This window comes from Leptosomus discolor, chromosome 1 (assembly GCF_034619465.1).
Source record: "Leptosomus discolor isolate bLepDis1 chromosome 1, bLepDis1.hap2, whole genome shotgun sequence".
Classification (NCBI taxonomy): Eukaryota; Metazoa; Chordata; class Aves; order Leptosomiformes; family Leptosomidae; genus Leptosomus; species Leptosomus discolor.
In genome coordinates, this window is record NC_141391.1 from 203513262 (window position 1) to 203531277 (window position 18016).

The 18016-nt window shown below is 45.2% G+C and overlaps 1 protein-coding gene across 1 annotated transcript; it reads left to right on the forward strand.

Moving 5' to 3' along the window:
- Positions 1-16575: 16575 nt before the first annotated feature.
- Positions 16576-17433, forward strand: CCDC71L (coiled-coil domain containing 71 like). Its single transcript, XM_086474152.1, has one exon. The coding sequence runs from the start codon at positions 16576-16578 to the stop codon at positions 17431-17433; it is 858 nt and encodes a 285-aa protein (XP_086330278.1).
- Positions 17434-18016: the final 583 nt, after the last annotated feature.

The following is an 18016-nucleotide window of genomic DNA, read 5'->3' on the forward strand; positions in this document are numbered from 1 at the left end:
GGAGCCTCAGTGCAAGGGACTGCTGGAAGCTGTGGCTCTTGGGCACTCATTTGATTGGCTTAAGCTGAAGAAAAGCCTGCTGTAAAGTTTGGTTTCTCCCAGAGAAAGACAGAGAGGAAAACAGAGAATCTGCTTGTTTCCCTCTAGAAAGAGAAAACGGTGGATGAAAAACTGAATATGACCCAACAATGTGTGCTTACAGCCCAGGAAGCCAATCGCATCCTGGGCTGCATCAAGAGAAGCGTGGCCAGCAGGTTGAGGGAGAGGATTCTGCCCCTCTACTCTGCTCTGGTGAGACCTCACCTGCAGTGCTGTGTTCAGCTCTGGCACCCCCAGCATAAGAAAGACATGGAGCTGCTTGAGCAGGTCCACAGGAGGGCCACTCCAGAGGAGGGCCACGAAGATGATCAGGGGGCTGGAGCACCTCTCCTGTGAGGACAGGCTGAGAGAGTTGGGGTTGTTCAGCCTGGAGAAGGGAAGGCTCCGGGGAGACCTTATAATGGCCTTCCAGTACTTAAAGGGGGCCTGCAGGAAAGGTGGGGAGGGACTCTTGATCAGGGAGTGCAGTGATAGGATGAGGGGTAACAGTTTCAAACTGAAAGGTGGTAGATTTAGGTTAGATATAAGGAAGAAGTTCTTTACTGTGAGGGTGGTGAGACACTGGCACAGGTTGCCCGGAGAAGCTGTGGCTGCCTCCTCCCTGGCAGTGTTCAAGTTGAATGGGGCTTTGAGCACCCTGGTCTAGTGGAAGGCGTCCCTGCCCATGGTAGGGGGGTTGGAACTAGGTGATCTTTAAAGTCCCTTCCAACCCAAACCATTCTATGATTCTATAATTCTATGAAAATACCTGCCATTTGGCTTGGTTTGGTTGGAGTGGGTGTAGCTTGCTGACATTTCAGCCAAGGACTTTCCACATGGGCATGCTCCTGCCTTCAGTCTGCTCCTGCTTTCAGTCTGTTCCTGCCAGACACGGGGGCAGCACAGGCAGATGAGCTGTCCTATGTGGGGGAGCGAGTCTTACTGTGCTCAGCCACTCTTCAATGTCAGGAGAGCGTACAGCCAGGAGAGAGGTGGGATGGTTCTGCCTATAGCACTAGTGAAGCCAATGTCCTCTGTATTGCTGATGCATGCAGTGACCTCCAAAGTGCCTACCAGGAGAAGGAAGAAATTTATGCACAGAGGTGAGGTTAAGGCATCAGTAATGTACAACAGGCAGCTAGAAGGTAAATGACTCATAAGGGCTGGGCAGGGCTGGTAACACAAACAGGGAATGTCATGGGCTCGTAGCCTTGCAGTGACGAGTGGTAAGAATTCAGATGAGGAAATTATAGACTGCAATGAAGAGCGCATATTCCCATTCCTTTTCAGTCAGTTGTCTTACTACAGTTTATCTGATGTTTGTTTTATGATACTTTAAGGTAGCTAGCTATTTTATTGTTTGGATTCAATGCCTTACATCCTTGCATTTTTTGCAAGTGCTTACACAGCCATGCGTCACATAACCAAATCCATTTGTTAAGAAATTCAGTGTTAATAAAATAACTTTGATGTTATTGGAATCATTGCAGGAAGACAGCTAGCCAACTGCAAACAGCTAGCTCGAAATTGGATTGCAGATGTTTGGCATTAACTGAAGCACAGTATCCTACGAGTGGCCTTAGTTTCAGAGCAACCCTCGGTGCAGGGAGGTTTACTGTGCAAAGGTACACAGGACACATCTGCCTGTCCTGGAGCTCAGGATACCAAATTCCAGGATTTTCCAGTGTTTCCAACGGGTAACCAGAGTGGATATCTCTACAGCACCTGCCCCTGGTTGGCCCCCAGTTTGTCAAAAAAGCTTTAGGGAAGTGACAGGCATCTCTTCAGTGTGCTATCTCTCTTGTTCTCCCTTTGCTTTGTGCTGATCCTGATGTCCAGTTATCTTGGGTGAAGTGTGATGATTATCTCATTACTGGCCTTTCATATTTTCCTGCTTGTAGTGGATCCCGAAGAATTCCCTTGTGTCACCTCAGTACAGCTAATGCTTAGAAAATGGAAGAGTACACTGTACATCAGTGCCATACAAGAATGCCATCCTGGGGCATGAACGCTATCTAGCTTAGCCTATTTTAAACACAAATTCAGAGCATCTGAAACTAGAAGGCCACTTTTTTTTTTTTTTTCTTTGAGTGTTACGCATTTTCCATGGGCGTTTCAGCATCCAGCTTAGATGGCTAAAATAAGTATGTGATTACATCCTTCCCTTGCTGCATTAGGACAAGACAAGTTGGATATTTTTATCAGCCTTCTAGGTTTCTGTTTCCTCTTGTTAAACTACTTTGTTCAGCAGGTACCACCTTGTATTAACATATTCCCAGTTAAAACTGGTTATGGTAAGAATCTCCTTTTATTCCTTTTTCCCCCTTCTAATTATAGTCTTTAAGGCCTGCTTATGGGTTACAGCAATCATGACAGATGCCTTTTACCAATATTTATTCCTTTTTAAATTAATCCGTGTGAAGTTTGTAAACAAAAATCACAAGTTTCCTTATAGGGTTTAATTTTCACATGTTAGAAGGGAACCATGGGCCCCTGTCTCTGCCACGCTTCCCACCCTCAAATTAGGTCCACCCTATTGCAGTATCCCTCAGAACTATAATTTTATCTAGCCCTGTAATGTTAATTATTATTTTCATTATCATCAGTACAGCAACTGCCACTTACATACCTGGAGGTGGATCAGCATCTCCAGGCTATCCTCTGGGCTTAATGTTGGGGAGATAACCAGGCTTCTCACTAGCACATCTAGACCAAGGCCTGATCCTGTGATATGATTTGTTTTAATAGTGCTTGGTAGATTATTTTCAGCCATAAATTTGTCTAATCGTCCTTTGAATCATGTAAGCTTTTGAAACCCTTAGTATCTTGCAAATAGTTCCACAGCTTAATTATGCATTGCATAGAAAAGTGTCTGTTTTGTTTGCCACCTGAGAATTTGATTTTATGCCTTCTGGGTCTCGTATTACGCACGACAGCACATAAGCATTCTCCATTTGTCTTTCCCATGCCCTCATGAGTTTCTCTCTCTGACATAAACTTATTTTTCACAGGCTAAAATTCCAAGCACTCGTTCTTTGTACAGAAACAATCCCATTGCTTCTTCACCATGTTAAATTTTATCCTTCTAACTTTTCTAGGTCTGCTATACCAAAGCTATTGATAAGACCTGTACATTGTATTCAAAGGGGTGCACCATGGATTTATATTTGCATACTGATATTTTCTATTTTCTCCTGTCCTTTACTAATAGTGCCTTTTCTCATATATAATGTATCGCCTGGACTCATTTGCCCCTTGGAGAGAGGAAGATGTTTGATCCACAGCTTGCTAAGTCTCATGCTACCCAAAGATTTAGGAAGAGTTGTGACAATAGATGCTAGACAAGAGGTACCCTCAACACACAGTCCAGCCCCACACCAAAGCCAATGAATTCAAACACAAGCACAGAAAGGATTTGCCCCTCACTGGCTGGCTATGATTAATTGTATTTCAGGAATTTGCCTTGCATGCTATGCAAATGTATACTTATCAAAGGGATGGCAGTAGTGTGTACTACTGCCTACCTGAAACTACTGCCATGGTGCTCTCCAAGTGGTTGCCATTGCAGTGCAAGGAAGGCCACAGCCATTTAAAGGCATCATGTCTTTTGTACAATGTTTGTGAAGCTAGAGAGAATGTTTTTGCCAACAGCAACTACAAGCGTTCCTTCCAAAAAGGAATGATTGAGTCACACGTTTCTGGTTAACCCACTGCAACACATCCAGTTTCACTCCTCTTTAAAATGAGTTTGGCCCTCTGCTGTGCACTGGATACATTTAGGCCGTGAGTTTGTGGTACTAGTAGTGCGGTCTATTTCTTAGAAAAATTAGGTTCTTCTGGGCAAGTAGATCTCCTTAAAACCCTTTATATTCTCTTTGTAATTCTTTACAGACTAATCTAAACTCCAGCTGCTAGTCTCCAGACCATGTTCATTGCACAGGAGACCCACATTGCACCTGATCAGGTGATGTGAATGCTAAAAATTCACATGGGTTAGGGGAAGCCTGAGCACAGTCATGGAGGAGAACCCTGTGGCCTCTCAGTTGCTCCAGAGCAGCAGCACTCCACCTAACGCAGATTCTAGCCCAGCTGCTGGCCACCACTTGCCATCACCTGTGATTAGAGGATCTTGTCTCAGCATCCAGCACAAACAGAGGGAAACAGAGGCACATACAAGTAGACTGGAGCTTTTTTTCTTGCACCCTCACAACTCTTGCGTAGGGAAGGAAAAGTGGGGCACCACTGCAGCACTACACAAGTTCCACCTTGCAGCTGAATTTTCATCACATCTTTTACCGCTGCTAGCTGAACCTCCACCAATACCACCACTTAACCATGTCAAGTGGCAGGAGCCAAGAGATGTACTCTGATTCAGTACAACTCACTCTTTGCCTGTAGACAAGTGGAAAGGAACGACATGATTTTGTGACAGGTGAAAGATAAATGAAGAGACAAAGAAGATGAAAACAGATTGAGAGCAGGAGGAACTGCATGCAAAAGAAACATTATAGAGAGGGGAAATGAAAGGTAAATGGGTTTTGCTTGTGCTAAAAAACAAGGCAATAGGTGGAGGGACAGGAGAAGCAGTAGCTGATAAGGGTAGTGATACGCATAAGAAGATAAGACTGACCCCAATAGTCCAGAAAAAAATGGTGGGAGCTATTTTGTTAGGTGATGATTTGTGGGTTTTTCTGTATGAAGGTGTTGGGTGCAGCAGTAGTCGCAGAGTCCTTGGCTCTTCCCAAACATAATGGAGAGATGAAACTTCAGAAAATGGTGGTAGCAATTCTCACACTGTTGATGCTTGTGATGGTGGCGTTGAGGCTGCAGCCATAGTGGTGCCTCCTTGTTTCATCTCTCTTTATTTGGGTGTTAGGGGAAGTGAAAATACAGAGCAAGACAGCTAGAAGCAGAGCTTCTTGTTCACGGAGAGTGCCTGGCTTACAGAGCAAAACAAAGAGGGTGAAGCCAGTTCTTTTCTACAGCTGGCCACTATCACAGGTGGAGCTTCAGTCTATCCCAATATGCCATTGTCAGAGCCCTCAGTGCCTCCTGCAGCTCCAAGGAGTTTGGCTGGCTGAGTCAAGCTAACCTCTTCACTGGTACGAGCTTTTGTGAAGGAAATTAATAGAGGGGGCCTGTCCTTCCTTCCCTCCGGAGCTGCTTTTAAGTCAATGTACTTTTGCCTAGTGCTGCTCCTGATCCGAACTCGCTGACTCAGTTTCCCAACACCTCATTGGAGAGGCAGTGCTCCTGCCTGCATTGCTGTCACCCTCAGCTCCTGGCCTCCACGCCTTCCCTGGTGGAGAAGCCTGCCGGTGCTGCCCCCAACACTGTTCACGTTGGCCTACAGAGCTCTGCATTTCAAATGCAGAAACTGTTAGACATGGTGAAGTGTATTTTCATGTCAACTGAGCTTGGGCAGGAAAGAGGGGTTTTATCCTGAAGACATTTTCAAAATTTAAAAAATATTTTATCTTGCTGCAAACATCAGGATTTTCAGGTAGTTACTTTGGTGATAAATCCAAAATAGGAAACAGCTCAGGTTTCAAACACTTTTGGGAGACCATGGATCACGTTTTTCTACCAGTGCATAATTAGACAGCTCTACAAAATGCAGTAGTGCCAATCCTACACTATGTCAGCCATAGTTTGAGAGAACTGGGTTGAAAAGTGATAATGGAAGAGTTAGAAGTCAAACATGGATGTGCCAGACAACCAGCAGCTCTAGTCTGTTCTAGGAGATGTACATCCAAACAGTTTCCCAGTAAAAACTCTTTTACCTATTTTTTCTAGGTTACTTATTCTTTAATATCAGCATGTGACATACCGCTGAAAATAATGCCTTTTTTATTGGCAATAACTAAATCGTGCATCTCTGGATCTGAACCTGGAGGTGTTGTTCAAAGTGGAAGTAACTAAGGATTTGAACACAAACATGAAGTGATGAGTGACTTCTAGGACAGCTAAGGAACTGGAAGATAGACAATAAGGAGGGGATGGAGAAGGCTGCATAGGAGCTGAACTGATTTAGCAATGGCCAATTTGGTTTTGCTACAGATCTCCACTTCTGCTTTGGGTACCACATAACTGATGGAGGTTAATTTAAAGAAGAGGCTGGCTGAAAGAAACGATCACTTTTGACTGAAAACTTATCTACACCTGTGATAGAATTAATTTCAGTTTAATCGGGACTCCCAGAGGACTCCCATCTAAACTAGTCATAACATTCTTCTGAAATCAGTGGAGATAATGGATTAAATGCCTGTATCCACCCTGACAGCTAGCCTACATCAGACACTTTAGTGATTTAAAATGTCTGATTTAGTTTGCCATCAGGTGAGCCTGTCCCTTGCAATCTACTTGTCTTTCTCTGCTTACTTTGTAATCCCTTTCTAATCCTTCCACTTTTTTGTAATTGGCCAACTCTCAATCTTCACAGAGGTGTTTTAACCTCTTCTGGCACAAGAGCTTTCCGCTAGGTAACACATGCCACTGGGGAAAGCCATTCTATAGTCTCTGCCTTGGTGAGACAGATTGTAGATTTATTATTTTCCCTCTAAATTTCATGCAAATTATCTGGCAATCATTTTCATTTTCTTCATTAGTGACAATTTTTACATCAGTCCTGGAGTCTCAGCTTTTCAGTTTTCTCTATTGTTTCTTTCCTGATTTGTTTTTCCTTTGCTGCTGTCATATACATGGCATGTACATATCAAGATCTGCATATTGTCATACTCACTTTGTAACTAAATTGTTTAATTCTATAGCCATTGCAGGGCAAAACAGAACATGCAGCAAGCCCAGCAAACCTGTACTGTCACGTATTAGTCACTGGGAGGAAGGGTGCTTTTGGAAATAACCGGGTCATTTTGGCAGGAAGCAAGTGAGCAGGAATGTCAGTGATTCAGCTTTCAGTCAGGGAGGGACGATCAGGAAGAATTTGGATTAGGAAGAAGCTAGAAAAGGAATGGAGAGTATGAGGAATATGAGAGGAAAAATAGTTCTAGTGCATGTAATATGTAATGCTGAGAATAAATGTGGTGTTTCCCTGTTACCATAGGTCCAATCCATTGCTACAGTCCAGAGATTAAAGACACCAGTCTTCGTTTCGGACAGGACTTGAGGTTAGCCTCCGGCACCTTCATTTACACCTCTAAGTAACGACCACTTTTTCCAAAGGAATGGGACATTTGCAGTTCTCTTTGTCTGCGAGGGAATAATGAATGGCTCAGGCCATGAATTGCTAATGCTAAGCACTGAGCAGCTCCCTCCAGACAATGCATTGGGACTTTAACTTTAGGCTCCTAGTGTCAAAAACTTACGACTCAAAATGCAGATGTACGAGAATGCTAATGGACAGTGAAAATTCTGGCTTAATTAGATGGCTTTAATTAAACCAGTGCTAACCCTTATGTGGATACTCTTAAATGTGAGCAACAATGGCTCATTGAGCTTAAATTGGAGACAGTATAAAATAAACTGAAATATGCCACACAAACTGGAGCAAGTGACCACACTAGCATGGGTTTAATTAAATTAGCAAAAGATTAAACCACTACCATTTCTTAGTTGGAGGAGCCTTCCAAAGATAGCTGAGGGGAATGGGGATCAAATGTGGATGATTTGTTAACTTTGATGACTTTTACACTTTATAATGAAAGTTTGGGGCACTTAATACTTAATTGCTGGTTGATAGTGTTTGTAATATGTATATGCCGCTCTGAGGATAAGCACATTAAGTAATTCACTGCATTTCTGAAAAATAATTTTAAGATACCAGTAACTGAGCTACTCGTCCACCTGGAGCCATTGCAGGTTCACCGAGCATGAACTTGCCTTGAATATTATTGTCTTTTGAGCAGAGACTTTATAATAATGCAGATCATGTATAGGGTCAAAACCTCAGCTAGTATCAGTCACTGTGTCTGTATTGAAATGAAGGGTATCTACAGCTACGGAGAATCTTCTCTTTCATTTTAAAATGTACAATCTAGAAGTTCATTTCTCAAGGTATTATCAATCTAATTTTATTCTTTCTTTGTAACAATATTCTTGAAAATGGTCAAAATAATTCATGTGTTCAAATTACCCAGTTTACATATTTATTATATACTGACGTGAATTCACAATAATTTAAAATAGATTATAAGTAATACTGTCAACTGAGCGTTACCGAAACATAAATCATTAGAATATGTTGCGAAATTGATAGAAACCACAATTCAGGCATTTTGAACTAGAACTTCATTGAATAACATCTGAAATACATTCAAGGAACAGCAGATGATACAACTAAAAGTAATATAGGCAGATTTCTGGCAGGTTTTAAGTCGGGGCAGGATTTAGTAGATTTCGTTTAGTAAAGAAATTCAGCTTATCTTAAGTGAGCTGGCACCTCCACTGCTCTCTAAGCCAGGGCTCTTTTGCCCGCTCACAGTGCTGTACCCAGAGGCCACCTAAACCGCGCTGCCCGTCTGCAGCGGGGGCAGAGATCCCTTAGCAGGAGGAACTGGGACGGGCAGAGATAAGCCTTCCAGGCTTTTGAAGCCCATGCTTAACTCAGAGAACAAAAGAGAGATTCAAAAGGAGGTGTTAATGCTAGCAGCTAACATCTACATAATAACTGAGTGCTTACAACATTACTGAAACGGAGAGATCAAGACCCTTTTCCACCTAAGGCGTCTAAAGCTCACACTCCCCTGCCCTGTGAAAGTGCCAGGGATGACCTGAAAAAGGGCCGGTTTCTATCACTTTCCATTAAAACAAACACAGCAGGCAGTAAGGTTTGCAAGATTTATGTGGACAAAGAGAATAACTAAGAGCGAGCCTGACTAAGACGTGCTCCAGTGACATAGTAAGGCTGCTGTAAGTATCCATTTAATAAAGCCACATCCATGTGACATACAAAGCTGAGCTAGTATCAACTCCCTTGCTCTAACTTGTTCAAAGCATTTTGAAGGGTAGCTTTCTCTCCATGGACTTTATGCTGGATCACGTATTGTGTCCTCCCTAGGCCAGCATAAAACATAAATCCAATATAAACATTGCATTGTATCCTGTGGCAAGTTCAACAAAAAAATCAATTGCGTGCTCCCACTGTTCTGGAGTGAATTTGTACAGTCAGCTCATCTGGTAATGCACCAATCTGGTAGGAAGGAAAATGGAGGCACAGGCTGGAGTGTATCATGAAAAGAATTCTTGAACTAACATGCTCAGTAACACATGGTATCGAGAAATAAGCTTTAATTAATAAGGTTATTAAATAATAGCTAGCAGGCTTTAAAAATTGCCTGCTTGGAGACAAGTGAATGAAATTCCCATTTGTTTTCACAGTCTGGGTACTTTAAATACAGTGCCTCAGGAAGCAGTGTGATCTATATTACAAGATGATGTGGTCTATGATATGTGAGAACCATGTTCTCCAGCAACGTATTTGCTATCTTGGAATTACATTCAGAAAGTAGTACTAGATTGACCCATTTGACACATTTGATAATACAGAGTTTCAACTGAAAACATACCAGTTGGTCCTGTATTGGAAAGTGGTGTGGATCATCTTTCTGTTTTATAAATAAGCATTATCATTTGAAGGATGTACAGTAGGAAACATATTTTAGACAGAAAGTGATTGAAGAAATAGAAGAAGGAGAATGTTCCAGCATAAATTGTACCCGCAGAAAATAGAATTAAGAAAGAAGATACAAAGAAAAAAGAAAAAAAAAAAAAAAGGGCTTGCCTTTTGTCAATCATAGAATCACAGAATTGTGGAGGTTGGCAGAGACTTCTGCAGATCATCTAATCCAACCCCACTGTTCAATGCAGGGTCTGCTACAGCAGGCTGCAGGACTGTGTCCAGCAGGTTTCTGAACATCTCCAAGGATGGCGACTCCACAACCTTTCTGGGAAATGTCATCAAATGTACAATCACCCTTACAATAAAAACGTTTTTTTTTATATTGCTTCACAGTCTGGTGGTATCTTCTCATGGCTTCTTGACCCGGGGACACAGATTCTCAACAATGGCACATCTGCAGGCTAAAAGACCACTTCCCGCTGCCCCCAGCTCCCTGCAGCCTCAGACCTGGAGAGCTGCATCCTCCTTCTGAAGGTCCATCTGGAAGTTGTCCTGGAATAAAATAGGAGGGAACAGAAAGGAATAGGTACTCTGAAATGATCTCATTTGTGGAAGCATTTATTCTAGAATAAGAATGTTGAGGTTTTTTCCTTCTGGTCTAGCATATTAATTTTCCAAAACCCACGTGCTCTATCTACACAACTTCCTGCCATTTGATTTCTCACCTTACCAGCTTAATTGGTGAAGACAATACAGTGTGACCATGTCTCTCGCTTTGCACTGGCTTTCCAAAGACTCACAGTGGTTAAAGTACTGCTACCTTGTCAATAGTAAAGTTAACATCAGGTGAACTACTTTAGGGGTAGAAAAGACAGAAGATTTGAGAGTATAATGCAGTAAAAGCCAACATGAGTGGTTAAACAGATGGCTTAGGTGGACTGAAGGGAATAAGAGAAAAAATAAGATGAAATAAAAACAGGATTAGCATGAAAAGTTTTAACTTTGGGTATATGAACCAAGGACTTCTTAACATTTCAGACTAAGAGACCATTATTAACCCTCAAGAGTGTAGTGACCACCAGTATGGCTATTATCAGCATTGATTAATAACAGGGCAATGATTATATGAGTGATGTACAGTTTGCATGGTTATGTGCATCACATACAGATTACGTCCCAGAATGTGGAAACAAATGTTAAACAGCTTCTCCTAAAATACCTTCTAGGAGTGCTTTCTGTACCACAAAGCGTGCTTCTTTGTGTATTGTTATTTTTACTATTGCTTCAGGCGTTTTTTGAATATATCAAAGTCTTCTGCTAAAGTAGGTTTAAGATTTTTTTACCTCTTCCAAACATTATTGTTGATGAATGCTATTAAAATAAAAGGCTTATTTTTAAAATAATCCTTTCTTCCCTTTTGCATATAGTCAGTCACCATTTTGAAAGAACATGTATTGAGGCTATGAATAAAGTGAAAAAAGATAATGCAACAATCAGAGCCAGTGGAATACTCTTTACTTCAGGCTCCATCCTCACTGGGCTCCTGGCTGAGTGGGGCTCCTGGCTGCTGATGCACTCTGTAACTTCTGTGGGGTTTTTGCTCTGCAGATGCTTCATTGCTTTTTCATTCTAGAATATGTTCTTCCAGCTGTTTAAAGCTCTGGGAAAGAAACAGTACATTTTATTGTTGTGGTTGCCCTCTGTCTTCTGACAGGTCTGTAGACTAGAACCAGCCATGATGGCCAGCTCCAGGGTCCACCTAGTCCAGCATCCTTGTCTGTGTTAAAGGCCAGAAGAGGAAGGTTAGGGAAAGAGTGTGTAAGAATGGTGCAAACATTGATGAATACATCCCCTGGTGCACCCTTCCTTCCGCTCCTAGCACTTGGCTTACAGGCTTCCTGAGCCAAGGTGCTAGGCTTGGTTTTCATGCACAACAGCCCTTGATGGATTTTTTTTTCCACTCATGTCTAATCATTTCAAATGGTGTTCTCTGTAATGCCTGCAACCCCTGCTCAATGAGCTCACCTTTACGTTCAGTACTGAGGTGCATTTTTCCATTTTGAGACCCACAGCTTTACTGGAAAATGAACTCCACAGAGTAACTACGAGTCATTTGGAAAAAAAAAAGTATGTCATTTTGGTAATTTAAAAATTTTTGCTGTACAGCTTCCTGTGCTTTCCTGTCATTCTTGGATTATGAAAACAAAGATATAATCATTTCTTATCTGCCTTCTTTGTACTATCACAGTTTTGTAAACCTTTATCATATTCTTCCTTAGCCATCTGTTTTTTCAAGCTGAAGAGTCTTAGCCTATTTAATCTCTTTTCATAGAGGAGCTGTTCCATATTTCTGCTCATCCTAGTTGCCCTTCTTCGTGTCATTGCTTTTAGAGATAGTAAGACTAGAAATGCACAGTATTCAAGATTTGTGGAGGCACAATAGACTTGCATTCAGCAGAATGCTGTCTTCTCTTTTACTTTCTATCCCTTCCATAGTGATTCCTAACATCTTATTTCTCTTTTTTGATGGCAACTGTGATTCCTTTGCACAGTAATTCCACTTTTTTTTTTTTTTTTCCTATTAACTGATTGAGAGACTATTCTTGTAAATTATTTGCTTTTGTATCTCTTTGAAGTATTTTCAGGAATTTTGCCAATGCTCATCTGGGCACATCTCAGACTCAAGAACCTGATGACCTGGTAACTTCTGAGGTTTAGTTGCGAATGGATGTGGAGTCATGCTTGCACCGTTACACAAACTTTCCTGAAAGCATGCTAAAGAAGCAAAGGAAGCATTTAGGAAGCAAATTAACTGAAGCAGGTTGCCAGGTATTGCAACCTCTCAACATCAGAGGTAAAGATATCAGAAAAGAGTGTTTATCTTTGAAGGTGTTGGACAGTAAGGCTGTCCTTGCTAATCTGGGTAGAAGAGCATGAGTATGCTGGAGGAAAAGCCCCAGCAGCAGAAGTGGTATGACTTAATACCCAGGATTTTAGGGTTCGTCAGCAGGACTCAAAACTCAATGTGACCATATGTACAGATAACATTGTTAGCAGTTAAAATAATTAGCAGTTACCAGTGATTTTTTTGGTACTAGGCAGGTATTACTTATATAAAGCACTTATGAAGTGTCCCTGCAGTAATTTGTCCATTGGCACTTTGCACAGCCCACCCACCCCCCCCCCCCCCCGGCCTTGTCAAGAATTCTATAAAGAAAAGAAATTCTAACAAATAATTGGGAACAAAGATTATGGATTCTTTTTTCTCTTCTCTGTTCCAGTGAGGACATTCAATGTATTTTTAGAATAATGATAGAAATTAAGATCTACAGAAAATTAAGTCATTGAGTCTATACATCTTAGTCAAGCTATTTTAATCCACTTCTTAATTTTATTCATCTGTTAAAGAAAGGCAATATTTACTTACATAGCTCAGGAGTACCGTGAGTGATAATTAATGCTTATAAGCAGTAGTATGATTAAAATGAAGAGCTATGCACTTCCAAAGGATTATTAATTTTATTATCATCGTTATTACTGTACTGAGCTATTGTAAATTACTAACAGATAGCCAATTACCATGGATTTTCTTGAGATGACTTTGTAAGGCATTAAAAGGAGAGTGTTACACTGCAGAAAAAAACATAATAAAGTTGTAAAAATGAGATTACATCCTATACCTTAAAATGGTATTGTCCATCTGGCAGCAAAAAAGTTAAAATAATTACTAATTGCTGATTAACACAAAAATGTACTCATCTGCCTTTTCATTTGTAGCTACAGTGACTCATTTACTGCTGCTGAAAAATCTCCATCTCTGTCTCAATGATCTTCGAGTCATATGTCAGAAATGGCTGTAATTTCAGGAAAAAGGTTATGGCCAGTGATTATAAACAACTGGGTCTCTGCAGTTTAATGAGGGCTCACTTGCCAGCTAAGCTGCTGAATCTGGTAGTGTGGGAGCTCCCACCACTGAGAACGTGAGCACAGGTCAGCTCCAGCGGTCCAGAGGTGAGGAGCCTCTTGCTAAGCTGTGGTCACCCTGTGGCTGCGACCAGGCACTCGTACGCCAGAGTGTGACCAACTGCAGCATGGCTGGATCAGGAGATGCCTGGCCCTAACACTTCCAGCTCCTGGCTCTGACCCTCTGCATTGCAGGACACCGCCCTCAGTTAAGTCAATCTGCCTGCACGACTGTGCTCTAAAGTACGCTGTGATACGAATCCGTTTAAAAAAGCACTAAAACCATCATTTTGGGAAAGGGTTTTTTTAAAAAAATGGGTCATTTATAAAGCTGGTTTAGAATATGGCCTCACCTCGAGACTGTCCCCATGAAGATTTAAAATAGCTTTGTTAATATTCACTTTAAATGGCCATTTGGATTAATATTCTTGAGTTTCCCAGGACCACAAGCTGAATTATACTGAAGAAAATCCATTTATTTCCACTGGCAGTAAGGAATAAATTCTTAGGCATAATTTCTGCCTCTTACTTGACTAGCTTTCTAGACATTCCAATTTAGGTTCTTGATGAGTTGAAAACAAAAGATTTCCCAGTTCTAAACTGAAAGATTAATTACAGAACAAAGACTGTCTATGTAGAAAAATGTTATTCCTCGTCCTTTACCAATGCTGAGAGAAAGTAATTAGTTAGAAGTCTAATCAAACCCCGAGTAGGATTTGTAGGGAAGGTTAAACCACCTGTGTCCTTGCTGGCACCTTGCTGTTCTGGGTGCTGGAAAGAGCTCTGGTTTAACTGAGACAACCCAGGCACCTAGCAAGACACTGTGACAGCAGTCTCTCAAGTATCGCAAAGCATGGTCTAGAGGGATGTGGGATTTCACAACAGCTGATGAAATCGTGCTATAAAGCTGCAAGCGTAGCAGTGCCATGCGATGGACTCAGCAAGCTGGCGACTCTCACAAAGGGTTCAACGAACACAAAGATTTGAGTCGTCTTGATTTCATTTGGGATATGCTTTGTTGGGACATGAAGCCAATCCTAAACGATGCTGTGAATATTTCAGTGTCTACAGGCTGGAGAAATAGGCTGACAGGAACCTCATGAGGTTCAACAAGAACTGCAAAGTCCTGCACCTCGGGAGGAATCCAGATGGAAAGCAGTTTGTCAGAAAAGGACCTGGGGGTCTTGGTGGATGCCAGGTTGAACACAAGCAAGGCAACGTGCCCTTGCCACAAAGATGATGAATGGCATCCTGGGCTGCATTAGGCAAAGTATTGCCAGCAGCTTGAGGGAGGTGATTCTTCCACTTTATTCAGTGCTGGTGTGGCCACACCCGGTGTTCTGTGTCCAGTTCTGGGTTCCTCAGCACAAGAGAGACATGGACACACTGTAGAGGGGCCAACGAAGGGCCACAAAGATGATGAAGGGACCAGAGCATCTCTCCTGCGAGGAAAGGCTGAGAAAGCTGGGACTGTTCAGCCTGGAGAGAAGTCTCAGGGGGACCTCATCAACATATATACATACCTGAAGGGAGGGTGCAGAGAAGACAGAGCCAGGCTCTTCTCAGTGGTGCTCAGTAACAGGACCAGAGGCAATGGGCACAAACCGAAGCACAGGAGGTTCCCTCTCAATGTCAGGAAACACCTTTTCACTGTGAGGATGACTGAGCACTGGTACAGGTTGCCCAGGGAGGTTGTGGCATCATAGAATCATTAAATATCTTGAGTTGGAAAAGACACATAAGGATGATCAAGTCCAAATCCCTGCTCCTTGCAGGACTACCTAAAACTAAACCATATGACAAAGAGCATCATTGAGATGCTCCTTGAACTCTGACAGGGTTGATGCCACAACGACTTCCCTGGGGAGCCTGTTCCAGTGACCGACCACCTTCACAGTGAACTTTTTCCTAACGTCTAGTCTGAACCTCCCCTGGCACAGCTTCATTTAATTTCCTCGTGTCCTGTCACTCATCACCAAAGAGAGGAGTCTCCAACCTTGGAGATATTCAAAAGCCATCCAGATACAGTCCTGAGCAACCTGGTTGAGGTGGCCCTGCTTGAGCATTGGGTTGGACAAGATGACTTCCAGAGGTCCCTTCCAACCTCAACTGTTCTGTGATTCTGTGACTTACGATGACGTTGAATGACTGGCCTACAGGTTCATGTTAAAAAACCCTCTGCAACAGGATGGATGTATTTAATATTGTACAGAGGACTTCTGTTTAGCCATTTTTGTCGTTTCACTTGGCCTTTGCTCTCCCTCTGGGGGAGGCTGCCTGTTGAAGCATCCAACCAAATCCTTACTCAAACACATTTCATGGAAGAAACCATCTTCACCTGCTGCCCTGTGAAGAACCTCATCCTTGCAGCAAGGCGTGACAGTGGCAGATGGCACAGCGGTCGCGCCAGGCCTGCCGGCACTGCGCCATGGGAGAGCCTCGCGCTATTCCCTGAGGGAAGTGGCCACCAACTGGGACGCCCTACTGAAGGTGGGGGGAAATGGGGCTCAGAGGGACGCTAGCGTTCCCCGTTGGCACCCCCTGGTCCGGCCGGTGACCCCAGGAGGGCCCCGCCCCGGGGCAGAAAGCTCCCGGCAGCCCCCTCGCTGCCCCCACCTCGGCCGGCCGCCGGCCGCCCGTCGCCCTCCCAATGGCCTCCTCCACGGCGCGGGGGGCGGGTCTTGGCCCGCCCGACGTGTTTCAAACGGGCCAACCGCCAGGCGCGGAGGGAGGGCGGGCCGGCGCGCAGTCCCCGCCTGGGAGTTTAAAGCGCCATTTTGTGCCGGGCGGCAGGATATCGATCGTCGCTCCCCGGCCAGCGCACAGGCTGCGGGGTGCCGTGAGGCGCTGGCGGGCGCCCGGCGGCGGCCGAGCTGCGGCCGGTGCCTCTCCTCGGCTCTCCCTTCTCGGCTCTCCGTCTTCCCTCCCCGCCCCCCCCGCCAAGTTCCTCTGTCTCTATGACCCGCAGTAGGAAGCAGGCGGCGCTGGAGAGAGGAGCCGGGAAGATGAACCAAGAGGCGGGGAGCGCCGCGGCAGCGGACGCGGGAGCCCGGGCGGTGGCGGCGGGGGCAGCGGCAGCCGGTGGCGGAGCGGCGCCCGCCAGCTGGGGGCTGGAAAGGGAGGCCGAGAAAGTTGTGTACTCGCGCTCGCAGATCTCCTTCGCCGGCACCAAGGCGCTGGGCGACGCCCTCAAGCTCTTCATGCCCAAGTCCACGGAGTTCATGAGCTCCGACTCGGAGCTGTGGAACTTCCTCTGCAGCCTCAAGCACGAGTTTTCCCCGGTCATTCTCCGCAGCAAGGACGTCTACGGATACGCCTCCTGTCGCGCCGTCGTCCCCGACCCGCCGCTGCCCTCGGCGGAGCGGCCCCGCCGCCGCCCCGGCAAGCGGCGCCTCCCAGCCGCCGCCGCCAAGCGCCGGGCCGCGGCGGCGGGTACCAGAGCCAAGCGGCGGAGGCGGCGGCGTCGTCGCAGGAGGGGACGGGAGAGGCAGCAGCAAGCGGCAGCGGCGGCCGACGGCCCCCGCGGCGGGGAGGAGGCGGCGGCGTTGGCGTTGGGGCTGCCGGGCGAGGAGGCGGACAGTGAGGGGAGCAGCCCGGCGGAGGGGGCCGCCTGGGAGCCGTTCGGCGGCAAGTCGCTGGAGGAGATCTGGAAGGCGGCTACCCCGAGCCTCACCACCTTCCCCACCATCCGGGTGCGGGGTAGCGTCTGGAGCCGGCGGAGCCTGGAGGCGGCGCGGCGCCGGGCGCAGCGGATCCTCGGCGTGGACCTGTCTCCCGTGGTGCGGCTGCGCCGCTTCCCCGTGGCGCCGTCCTGAGGCCGCGGGGGGCCCCTCTCCCCGCGGCGGGAGGGGGAAAGGCTAGCGCCTCACCTTCGCCACGGAGCGGATCGAGAGACCGATATCAGTCACCTGTTTACATTGCTTTTGTCTGGATGGTGTTCTGCTGCCGCACTTTATGGCTCGCTCGGGCGGGGGCCTGGCCCCCAGCCGCACGGGGGGCGGCGTGCGGGCCCGCCGCGCAGCGTGGGCCGCGTCCCGTCCCGTCCGCGCGGGGGGCAGCGCGAGAGACCATCCGGCAGGTATCACGCGTGGGGACCAAGTTCCACTTCCACTTTTTTTCTCTCCCATTGGGCTACCTCACTGGTCCAGAAATCCACCCAAGAAGTTATTTTCCAAAGGAACTTTCTTTCATGCTTGTATAATAAAGCACTATCTGATTCTTGCTATTGCCCCCCCCCCCCCCCCTTCTGATGGATTATGTATGATTTGTGGTGTTGCACTAGTATGTGCTCAGGGTATTTTGAATCCCAAGCATTCCCAAGTTTCGGTTTACTCTGATTAAGGATGCATAAAGAATGGAGGTTTAGGACTTGTGGCTGTTCTTGATGGTGCAAAAACT